General features: G+C 34.5%; 1 protein-coding gene across 1 annotated transcript in view; it reads left to right on the forward strand.

The window, feature by feature from the left end:
- The first annotated feature begins 7,736 nt into the window (after positions 1 to 7,736).
- Positions 7,737 to 13,264, forward strand: part of LOC144971328 (uncharacterized) — a 26,694-nt gene continuing 21,166 nt past the window's right edge. The window contains exons 1-2 of the mRNA XM_078912010.1: positions 7,737 to 7,933; positions 11,396 to 11,503. Of these exons, the coding sequence (XP_078768136.1) occupies positions 7,859 to 7,933; positions 11,396 to 11,503 (183 nt within the window). The 5' untranslated portion in view covers positions 7,737 to 7,858. The remainder of the gene's footprint in view (positions 7,934 to 11,395; positions 11,504 to 13,264) is intronic.

The following is a 13,264-nucleotide window of genomic DNA, read 5'->3' on the forward strand; positions in this document are numbered from 1 at the left end:
CTTTGAATTAAACAGAGTTCAATCTTTGACCCCTCGAAGCAACTGGCACGCAAACTGCTGACTCATGTTGTATATTTTCCTCTTTCTTGTCATTCCTTTTCTTTTCTTATTCTTTTTATTTATTGTTGTTGATGTCGTTGTTCTGGGTGGGGATCCTGACCTCCCATAGTGGGCAGGGAGGTACATGCTGTGTCTTCTATCCCCCCATACCTGTTTTCCAATTGTTTCCTGTCATTGTCTTGGAATGAGATTACTTAGTTTTGTCCTGATCCTTGCCGGAGTTCCTTGACTGGGAGGGAAACAGTCGAATGTATAGTTATAGTTCTGGGAGATGATATTTTTTTCCTTGTAAATCATCTCTCTGTTATGCATTGTGTTATGTTTAGTTTACATATTATATTATATGATTGGTAAACATTTGAGTGTATTCCTCTTAGTTGGGACCTGTGCTTGTGTCTGGATGAGACTTTTGGGTGATCTCAAACTAAGTACTTTAACGGTGTGCTCTTGGAATCTACATCTGTTCCCTATTTGAACCCGTTCCCCTTTGTCTTACCTTTTCTTTTGCGCTTTCATTGTAATTCTAGAACTTTTAACTATCCCATTCTCTTCCTTTTTACTGGCGCTGATATGACCTTAATGTGTTGCAAGCGCCGTAAAACCCTTAAAAACAAAAAAACAAAAAAAAACAATGTCGTTGTTGTTGTTGTTGTTCTTCTTCTTTCTTCTTCGTCTTGTTCTTCTTCTTGTTCGTGTTTCTTTTCTTCTTCTTTCTTCTTCTTCTTCTTCTTCTTCTTCTTCTTCTTCTTCTTCTTCTTCTTCTTCTTTCTTCTTCTTCTTCTTTCTTCTTCTTCTTCTTCTTCTTTCTTCTTCTTCTTCTTCTTCTTCTTCTTCTTCTTCTTCTTCTTCTTCTTCTTCTTGTTGTTTTTCTTCTTCTTCTTCTTCTTCTTCTTCTTCTTCTTCTTCTTCTTCTTCTTCTTCTTCTTCTTCTTCTTCTTCTTCTTCTTCTTCTTTTTCTTCTTTTTCATCATCATCATCATCATCATCATCATCATCATCATCATCATCATCATCATCATCATCATCATCATCATCATCATCATCATCCTGTTCGTCGTCTTCGCAGACATTTATTTATACGGAGCAAGCAATGCCTCTGATCGATAACAAAAAACATTCTCTTTTTGCAAAGCAATATTTTAGATAAAATATCACCACGATCTACTACAGGGAGTATCTAATGATAGAAGGCAATACTCGGAATAGAAAATCAAAGAAAGCATATCGATATAAATATAAATGTTTACTAATTCCTGCGTCGCTCACAATGTTAAATTAAATTAAAAGCTTACAAGAAACTCGGGTTGAATTTTTGCCGCTAGAAAGTGTGATTATTATTATTATTACTATTGTTATTATTATATTATTTTAAAGTGTGATTATCCCGCGTTTAACTCTACTTAATGCCAATGTCAATCGGAAGTGGATTTTGATTGTGCTTAGTTTTTGTCAGGGGTCAAATTTCCTCTTCATAGTATGCGCTTGGCTTAGACGCTCACAACATTGCCATCAGGAAGCTCCCGACTTAAATGCAATGCAAATTTGATTATTCTTGCATTTGACATCAAATCTGCATAAATCTGCATAAACCATAATGCAGGCGACTTTTGCTCCAAGTTTTCTATTGAGATTCTGAAATGTTTTTGGCTTGTAATAAAATTCTACATTGTATTGGTCTTCTCTTTCAAGCGACTTCTTTTCGAAAATACTCTCTTTCATACGGACATTGGAATCAATCTTGTGATATGTAATGTAATGCAATAAATTGCTTTTTTTTTTACGAGATAAATATTTCAGAATCTTCAAAATTAATACTTTACCCTCACACTTCCATTCAAAATAATAACACAACATATTAATCATTGATAACAAGCATAATAATAATAAGCATATTTATATAGCGCCTTTCGTCGAAACCTCAAAGCGTTTGATCCGTTTTGATTACCGTGGTATTCGTTTGAATCATTTTGGATTGGGGATTTTTTTTTTGGTGGGGGTGGGGGGGGGGGTTGTTAAACTCTGTCATGTGATGTTTGCCTTTTATTTACAGAAACGTTTTAATTATATATATATATATAATTGAAATTGTTTGAATTCTTGCAATATTCGAATGTTATAGCAGTATAATTATTTTTCAAATGACTTCTATAATTATAAAATGTTTTGTAAATCGAAACCGTCCATTTTGATGCCATTAAAATATTACACAATTTTGTGTGTGTTTTTGTACATATGTTCTTCGACGAAATGTTTAATGTGTTAAAAAAACAAAAACTCTACGTATGTCCTTTAACTTTATTGTTATTATTTAATGTACTTTACTTGTGGTCTTCAATGCATTGTTCAATGTACTTCTGTTCTTCAGTTTATCTTTTATAGTTAAACGTGCTAATCTATCCATTATATACCGATTAAAAAATCAGTCACGGATAATAGTTAACCCGAAAGAGGTTTCTTTTTCTGCCGAAAACTTGTTTTTCCCATTATCCACCATCTAAGAACTTTATAACGGAAATGGTCCACGTGTCGCTGGAAGCACTGATGAAATATGGCTAGTAAAAAAACAATGTTTTGGGACTTTCCGATGAAATTTGGCTGTGCCCTTTAATGTATTATTTAAAGTACTTGTGTTCTTCAATGCATTGTTTTCTTACGTTATTCAGTGTAGGTACTTATTATGTTCTTCAGGTTTTTTAAAAAACTACTTTTACAGTTTAATGTACTTATGTATCCATTATATACCGATAACTGGGTGGGGTTCCTACCTCCCATAGCGGGCAGGGAGGTACTTGCTGTGTCTTTTATCCCCTCTTATCTGTTTTCCAATTGCTTTCTGTCTTTGTCTTGGAATGAGATTGTTTGGTTTTGTCCTGACCTTGGTCAGAGTCCTTGGCTGAGAGGGAAACAGTCGAATGTATAGTTATAGTTTTGGGAGATGATATTTTTTTCCTTGTAAATCATCTCTCTGTTGTTATGCATTGTATTATGTTTAGTTTACACATTATATTATATGATTGGTAAACATTTGAGTGTATTCCTCTTATTAGTTGGGACCTGTGCTTGTGACTTTTAGTGATCTCAAACTAAGTACTTTGATAGTGTGCTTTTCGAATCTCTACCTGTTTCTTTTTTGAACCAATTCCCCTTTGTCTTCCCTTTTCTCGGATGCTTTATTGTAATTCTATAACTTTTTACTATCCCATTTTCTTTCTTTTTACTGGCGCTGATATGACCTTAATGTGTTGCAAGCGCCGTAAAACCCTTAAAAACAACAAACAAACATATACCGATAAATCTCAGTCGCGGCAAACACTTTACCCGAAAGAGGTTTCTTTTTCTTTAAAGAAAATTACAGAAAACTCGTTTCCCCATTATTCCCCATCCACTAACTTTAATAACGGAAATGGTCCACATATCGTTGGAAGCACTGATGAAATCTTATGGCTAATCAAAAGATGTTTTGGGACTTTATGATGAAAATTGGGATTTCCCATGAATATATGATAGTTCTTTCAGTTCTGCACAATATTATAAAATTTTGAAGTAAAATTTGCACTTTAAATATTTGGATATATACGGGGCTAACATTTTTCCGAGAGCACTATTAACGTTGAAATGGCGTTTTGTAACCATCGAAGCCGTTTTTCTCAATGTCACTCTTCTACTTTCTACAGATTGTCCAGTTCATATCGCCAGAACCCAGCCATTTTAAATATTTTTTTTCATGAAATAAACGGTAAACTGTAGAAAATTGTCTAATTTCCATAAAATTGAACATGCGCGCCTTGCATATATTTTAGCGAATTAGTTATACCGCCAACAAAATTAAAATTTGCTGTGTGGCAATGTTCCTATTGCGCCGATGTTGAAATCGAGCGATATACATTCACAAAGATGAACTGATACTGATACAATTTTACGATTCCCTATCTGTGTTTGTTCTGCACTAAGATGAACTGATACTGACACAATTTTACGATTCACTATCTGTGTTTGTTCTGCACAGAGATGAACTGGTACAATTTTACGATTCACTATCTGTGTTTGTTCTGCACAGAGATGAACTGAAACTGATACAATTTTACGATTCACTATCTGTGTTTGTTCTGCACAAAGATGAACTTATACTGATACAATTTTACGATTCACTAACTGTGTTTGTTCTGCACAAAGATGAACTGAAACTGATACAATTTTACGATCATATCTGTGTTTGTTGCACAAAGATGAACTGAAACTGATACAATTTTACGATTCACTACTGTGTTTGTTCTGCACAAAGATATGAACTGATACAATTTTACGATTCACTAACTGTGTTTGTTCTGCACAAAGATGAACTTATACTGATACAATTTTACGATTCACTATCTGTGTTTGTTCAGAAAAGTCAGTATCGAGTTTCTAGAAAGTAGTAGTCTTGTTTGGGAGGAGAAATGAAGGGAAACTGGAAACTGTCCAGAGATGGACAGCGGATAGGCGTTTTCACAGGTCTTAGGACGGCATGAAGATAAATTATAATAGTCTTCTTACTTTTAAACCGAAACTTCAGAAAATTGAAGACTGGTATCACTCACTCAATCCCATGACCGGATGGTCGTCGGGGGGACTTGCGTGAAGCAGAAGTTACAGTCTTCCTCCATGCCTGCCTGTTGCTAGCCCTATGTACAGCTCAGCTCTGTCCATTCTTTGATATTGTCCAGCCACATCTTCCTTTGGCGCCCTCTTCTGCGCTGGCCTTCGACTGTGCCCTGTAGGACTGTCCTGCTCAGGCTATCGTGTCAAGTATGGTGTCCAAACCAGGACAGTTTTCTGCGCTTCACAGTCACTAGAAGAGGTTCTTGTGGGCCTGTCCGAGCTTCTATTTCTTCTGGTCGTTTTATCCTATAAAACTGCGGAAAAGAAGAGTCTGTTTGAAGCTCTCGCTGCTGGATGCATGATCGTGTCGGAATTATTCCACTGGTGAATTGTAGTGGGGGAAAAAGTACAACTGTACAAATTATGTATGAAACAACATGGCCTGGGTAGGTCACTTGACCTCCCGTGGTGGGCAGGAGGTCGCTTGCTGTCTATTCTATTCCCTTATATCTGTTTTCCGAGTTGCTTTCTGTCTTTGTCTTGGAACGAGATTCCTTTTTTTTTTTTTTTTGTCCTGGCCTTGGCCGGAGTCATTGGTTGGGAGAGAAACAGTCAAATGTATATTATTAGTTTTGGGAGATAATATATTTTTCCTTGTTAACTATCTCTCTGTTGTGTGGTACTGTTATATTTGTTTGAATATGTAATGATTTGTAAACATTTGAGTGTATTCCTCTTAGTGGGATCCTGTGCTTCTGTCTGGATGAGACTTTAGGTGATCCCAAACTAAGAACACTAATAACATGATCTTGGAACCTACATCTGTTCCATATTTATATGAACCAGCCCCCTGTCTTACTTCTCGTGTACTATCAATCATAAATCTAGACGTTTTTGTCTATCAAATCTTATTCCTTGAATCGCAATCGCCTTAAAACCCTTAAAAGCAAACAAAGAATAACAAAAAAAAAAAAAAGACAACCCCCCCCCCCCCAAAAAAAAAACCCAACAAAAACAAAAACAAAACAAACAAAACTCCAACCCCCAAACAGAACAAACAAACATAGACATTCTGAGAGGATCCGAGGACAGAAAAGATAGTATGCGCTTGGCTAAGAAGCTCACAACGTTGCCATTCGGAAGTACAACGGACCAACATACCAAAATCTGTGTAACCTTAAACGTCCATTGTCTTGTTAATACAGTGTAGTGAGAATTACTCATAAACGTGGATGAAAAAAAAAAAAAACAATTACAAAGACCCGAGTGTCGTCAACTTCGTTCTATCTATACCCGGCACCACCTGATGACGATGGCTGGGTGGCTCAGCACAGCAGCAGGTACGGTGTGTCTCGTCTTGCCACAAGAGTCAAGCGATGTAAAGCTTGATCAGTGGTCAGATGGATGACTATGATAGTTTATTGGGTTATAAACACTGGCTTAAATTTAAGATTTTCACCAGCTTGTCGAGTGAAAATATCTTAAATAAAAACAGTGACAGGAAAAGCAAAAAGAAAAATACAATAATTTTTCTTTTTAAAAATCAGCGTGCCTAGGCTGGGGATCGACTTGATGATTTTTCTTTTGGCTCTGCCTGACACTGCTTCATACACACACGACATGTGTATTTATTTGATAATAATAATAATAATCTATATAATAAATAATAATAATCTTAATAAATAATAATAAAATATAATAATAATAATAATATATATAATAATAATAATAATAATCTTTATTGTCCAAATAGGCAATTATTGATAGGTTACAGCTCTTGTAAAAGGCGAAAAAGTAATTAAAATAGTGGTAATAATGATGATAATAATACTGATAGTAATGATGATAATAATAATCATATAATAATAATAATAATAATAATAATAATAATAATAATAATAATAATAATAATAATAATAATCATAATAATAATCATAATAATAATAGTAATAATAATAATCATCATAATAATAATAGTTATAATAAATAATAATAATAATAATAATAATAAGAAGAAGAAGAAGAAGAAGAAGAAGAAGAAGAAGAAGAAGAAGAAGAAATCGGTTTTGCAGGTCTGATAACCCAGATTATTGGAATGGGCTCATTGTTGTAATGGAAATATTTTCAAACCAACGCAAAATAATTGTTGTCTATCGCAACAATGTTAAAATCAAACCCATAATTGCGTTCGGTTGTCAGACCTGCAAATATGTGTAATATCTATAGGGAATGAGATTAGCGGAAGAGTAGTGTCCCTTGATTGGACAAACGTCAACGGCGGAAAAGTTATTAGAGAGAGAACGTCATGTTGGTTGTGCGCATGCGTCTGAGAGACGCATGCGCACAACCAACATGACGTTCTCTCTCTCTAATAACTTTTCCGCCGTCACAATGGGTGACGTCCAATCAAGGGACACTACTCTTCCGCTAATCTCATTCCTTATAGAACAGTAAAGTTTGCTGCCCCAAACGTAAACAATAACAAGTTGCTAGTGATTTCCGTTAGGGACCGGAATAATTTACGCACAATATAGGTCTCCCAATTTTGTAGTTTGAGTTGTAGGCAATACACTTTCAGTATTGAAAATATGTTTACATAAAATCTAACAGTTGCAGAAATAATAATATAAGACTAAATTATTCTGAAAATCAGGCTCCGAATAATTCTCGTTTTGTTCATACCAGCGCAATAATTTGCTCTGGTCTAAAAATAGATAGACGTAACTTTTGATAAATTTTACCTTTTGTTCCATAAAATATCCATATCTAGACATTATTTGATGCATGATCGAGTATTTATGAATATGTGTTTCTTTTGCCACCTAACAGCCAAATTTTAAAGGTTATTTTCTTTCTATTATTTACATTGGAACGTGAGCTGTCAAGACAGGAACATGTGGTTTGCCATGTGCTTCTCGACCTTTGTTTACGTTTGGGGCAGCAAACTTTACTGTTCTATATAATATGTGCAAATTCACACCTTGTCATATTTTAATCCAATGCCTGCCCCCGAATTTATTACAATTACAATATCAAGACGGAAGTTCTCTCTTGACATCGTGTAAAAAAGCATCATTGGTGAATGAGTTGTTATTATAATTATGGGCTATGTTTCATATGAATGGTTGACTGTTCATTATTTTGAAATCAATCTTAAAATGATCTTTCTAGTAAATGGAGTCAAAAGAAAAGGTTCGATTAACGAAATATTCTATATTTCATGATTCTTCAATACAGATGCACTTTTAGAAAAGACAAGGATTTTGTGACGTTGGGTATGAGTTCTCTACGGCAGGTAAATAGTTATGAGTTCTGGTAATATCGAAGTGGAGATACTTATTTATACAGGTCTGATAACCCAAATTGTTATGGGCTCATTTATGAAATGGAAATATATATTACTCTTAAACCAACCTAAATGGGAGGCCCCCGTAAAATACTGTCCATTACAACAATGACAAATCAAGCCCATAATTGTATTCCGTTATCAGACCTGCAAAAATGCAAATGTCCGGTGATATCAATAATGAAGTATTATGATTATTATTATCATCATCGTCATCATCATCATCATCATTATCATCATAATCATCATCATCATCATTGTCGTCGTTGTTATAAATATTATTATTATTTATTATTATTATTATTATTATTATTATTATTATTATTATTATTATTATTATTATTATTATTATCATCATCATCATCATCATCATCATCATCATCATCATCATCATCACCATCGTTGTTATGATATTATTATTATTATTTATTATTATTATTATTATTATTAATATTATTATTATTATTATTATTATTATTATTATTATTATTATTATATTATTATTATTATTATTATTATTATTGTGTTGTTGTTGTTGTTGTTGTTATTATTATTATTATTATTATTATTATTATTATTATTATTATTATTATTATTATTATTATTATTATTATTATTATTATTAACATCATCATCATCATCATCATCATCATCATCATCATCATCACATCATCACATCATCATCATCATCATCATCATCATCATCATCATCATCATCATCATCATTGTTATAAATATTATTATTATTATTAATTATTTTTATTAATTATTATTATTATTATTATTATTATTATTATTATTATTATTATTATTATTAGTAGTAGTAGTAGTAGTAGTAGTAGTAGTAGTAGTAGTAGTAGTAGTAGTGGTAGTAGTAGTAGTAGTAGTAGTAGTAGTAGTAGTAGTAGTAGTAGTAGTAGTAGTAGTAGTAGTAGTAGTAGTAGTAGTAGTAAAAGTATTATTATTATTATTATTATTATTATTATTATTATTATTATTATTATTATTATTATATATTATTATTATTATTATTATTATTATTATTATTATTATTATTATTATTATTATTATTATTATTATTATTAGGAGTTCAAGAATCTTATGTTTATATTTTGACATTATTACTATGTCCTCAAAAACCAACACATGAACTCTTGGGTGGGCTTTCCGACTTACCACAGTGGGCAGGGAGGTACTGCAGTGTCTTCTATCCTCCTTGATTTGTTTTCCAATTGCTTTCTGTCTTTGTCTTGGATTGAGATTACTTAGTTTTGTCCTGACCCTGGCCGGAGTCATTGGCTAGGAGGGAAACAGTTATAATTTTGTGAAATTATATTTTTTCCCTTGTAAATCATCTCTCTCTCTCTCTCTCTCTCTCTCTCTCTCTCTCTCCCCCTCTCTCTCTCTCTCTTGTGTTGTTATTTTAAAATTTTTATCATATGATTTATAAACAGTTGCGTGCTTTCCTCTTGGTGGAGAGCCGTGCTTATATCTTGGAGAAGCTTTTAGGTGATCTGAAACTAAGTCAAGTACACTGACAGTGTGCCATTGGAATCTACGTCTGTTTCCTATTTGACCCATTCCCCTTTGTCTTACTTTTTCCTCAAGTTCTTATAATTGTACATCTAGAATGTTTTTACTATCCAATTTTCTTCCTTTTTACTGGCGCTGATATGACCTAAATGTGTTGCAAACGCCGTAAAACCCTTAAAAACAAACAAACAAACAAACAAGCAACACTTGGACTTAACCGACGTGTACTTATTTGTAAGTCAGATTCTCCCCCAAATTGTTATGGGCTCACTGTTGTAACCGAGGCAACATTTGGTCCATTACAACAACCATGTTAACCCTCTCCTTACCAGCCTTTTTCAGGATTTTCCACAAAAATTCACACCCAACTCACACAAAAATATATGTTTTATTCCTCAAACACAATAGCAGTAAAGTTCTTGCGATAAATAATTTCTTTAGCAAAACATGCTCTACAACACACTGTTCATTTTCTTAAATTTTATAAAGTACAATAGAAATTTGAATAAGAAAAACATTGGTTGTAGTATCGTAACGAATGTGACGATTTTCCTATAGATAGAATGCGCTTGGCCAAGGAGTTCACAACATTGCCATCCGGAAGTAAAACGGACCAACACACAAAGTCTGTGTAACCATGAACTTTTATAGTCTGGTTCATAAAGTTTAGTGAGAACAACTCACAAAAGCGGATGGCAAAAACAATAACAAAGGCCTGAGTGACGTCATCTGCATACTATCTATAGTTGGTAAGGCGAGGGTTAAACCAGTCCCATAATTGTCTTCGTTAATCAGAACTATAAATTTATGCACACCTATGACTTGTTTCTGTTTCCCATTTCACTTGGACGATGACGCTATAGGACTGATTCAAGGAAGTGTATCACGACCACTATCCTCAACACGTCCATTTTTATCATCTTAACCTTCTCCAGACCAACTATAGGAAAATCGTCACATTCGTTACGATACGACCAACATTTTTCTTATTCAAATTTCTTTTGTTTATCATAAAATTCTAATAAAATGAATAGTGTGTTGTTGAGTATGTTTTGCTAAAGAAATTATTTATCGCAAGAATGTCTAAGTGATAAAAAAAATCTATTTTTGTGTCAGTTGGGTGTGAAGTTTTGGGGAAAATATTTAAAATGGCTGGTAAGGATAGGGTTAACCACCCCGATATAATAACGTTTTGTAGCGACGGGTCACAAAATGCCTTTAGCTCTATCCCTACCAACGTTAGGAAAATCGTCACATTTGTTACGATTCAAACCAGCACTTTTATTGTTCTGATTCTTTTGTACATCTCAAAATTTTAAGAATAAGTCTTATATTATAGCCATGAAAACTTGACACTCTGTTGTAGAGTAGAGATCATTTTTCTGAATAATATTATGTATAGAATGTACTTGTTGCTTTTCTATGTGAGTCAGAAAATTCTATTTTTTGTGTTGGGTGGGTGTGAAATTTCCGGGGACAAATCTGTAAATGGCTGGTAAGAAGAGCGTTAACTCACTCAACCCTAACACCGACTATATCCTTTGTTTACCCGGGTAACTTTTACCCCATGCCTATTTATTACATTTTTCTTCGACAAATTATAGGCGTAGTATTAAAGCTAATGTCTTTAATTTTTACATATTAATGGTAGTTTAATAAACATATCTATGCACATGCTCATTTTAATACATTTTTCCCCAATTCTGAAAAGTAGCAAACATTTCTAGGATTGAGTGAGTTTAAACCAGTTCTCTTCTTTCCATTAATCCAGACATTTAACCAAAAAGACACGTCGGGTCATATAATATCATTTGAAATGACTAGGTTCTTCTTTCTCTCATTCCATTTTTTTTTTTCAAATATGATTTTCTCCCCCAGAATCTGAACAGCGTGATCAACCACCACGCCTGGGCGGTGACCACCGTCTGTTTTTCCGCTAGCCTTGTCATTTTCTCTTCTATCTGGGTATGCTACAGTCACAAAAAGGTGAGGACGAATGACATGACAATAATATTATCATATTTATAACATTAATCATCCCCAAGGCTTGATTTACCCCCCCCCCCCTCCTCAAGATTGTAAGTCACTGGAACCCTCAGGGCAGAAGATCAAGGGGAAGGCCACGAGGAACATGGAGAAGAATTAAAGAAGCTGATATACAGAGAAGTGGTAAGACCTGGAATGAGATAAAAAAGTTAGCTCGGGATAGAGAAGGATGGAAACTGTTTGTCTGTGGCCTATTCCCTGACCCAGGGTGAAAAAGGCAATGATGATGATGATGATGATGATGATGATGATGATGATGATGATGATGATGATAGAGAAGGATGGAAACTGTTTGTCTGTGGCCTATACCCTGACCCAGGGTGAAAAAGGCAATGATGATGATGATGATGAAAGTTCATTTCCTGGAATGGAGTTTCTTGTCCTCCCTTGGTGGGCAGGGTAGCTAATCCCACTTGCTTAAGCTTTTTATGATATTTATATAGCGCTACATCCACTGAACGTATTCGAGCCGCTTTGCATGGGGTCCCTAGTCAACAACAACGCTTTACATGTACGACGAGAGATGAAGCCTATCAGGTGATATTACAAACTTTTCCGACATATAAACGGCCAGGTACTCATTTTACACCCGAGTATGGTGAGAGGATGTGAGTAAAGAGCCTTTTCCAAGTACTCAACTTTGCGCCGCTCAAAGCGGAACTCGAACCCAGGACCTTCAAAACCGAAAGCAAGTGTCATGCCATCGGACCACATAGCTGCACCAGTTCAGTCTGACACAATGGCAGATTGACGCATTGGGTTACAAATTATAGTTTCAATCAACAACAGGAAGCCAGTTAAGAGTCAACTTTCTCTCGCCCTCAGGAGAATTCTATCCATACCACCATAATAATGGGTAATAAGTTATCCTTATTTGAAAACACATACCATGGCCAATAAAAACATTTAACTTAAAATATAAAACACAATATATTGAATATAAAAAATATTGAGCTTTGATATAGCGCAATATCCACTAAACGTGCTCAAAGCGCTTTACAAGGGGTCCCTGACCAACAGCAACACATAACATGTAGGACGAGACATGACGCCTGTTAGGCGATATTACAAATTTTTGGGACAGAGACAACGCTGTTAACGGCCAGGTACTCATTTTACACCTGAGTACGGTGAGAGAATGTGAGTAAAGAGCCTTCTTCAAGGACTCAACTATGCGCCGAGCGAGGCTCGAACCCTGGATCTTCCGATCCGAAAGCGAGTGTCATACCACAAGACCACATAGCCGCACAATAGCGTACTTTAAAAGAACAAAAAATAAATAAATCAAATGCTTCATAATAACTTTTAAAATCCCAACAATCTTTTACTTCGTCTTCTATCCCACTGTATCTGTTTTCCTCTTTCTATACACTTGTGATCTCATCGCCTAAGAACGGATTATGTCGGGTGGTTTAGGGGCAAACAATTGAATTTGTGGTCAAAAATATGATACCTGGATTTATTAGTCTTTACGTTTTATTGACGAGAATGAATTTAATTTATCAAAATGATTAAAATGGCTAAATGCTCCCAAATTGAACCGGTGTCTGACCGTAGCCATCGTTATGTTATAGCCTGATACTGAAATCCAAAAGGACTGGCAGTTTGACGTCATTATTTGGTTTTTGCACCGTCTAGTAAGTTGTCGTTAGTAGAGCTCATGGAAACAAGTTATTTCATTGGCTGAACTATTGAATACAA

The sequence above is a fragment of the Berghia stephanieae genome, chromosome 1, assembly GCF_034508935.2.
Source record: "Berghia stephanieae isolate SIO BIC M18660-M18661 chromosome 1, UCSD_Bste_1.3, whole genome shotgun sequence".
Taxonomy (NCBI): Eukaryota; Metazoa; Mollusca; class Gastropoda; order Nudibranchia; family Aeolidiidae; genus Berghia; species Berghia stephanieae.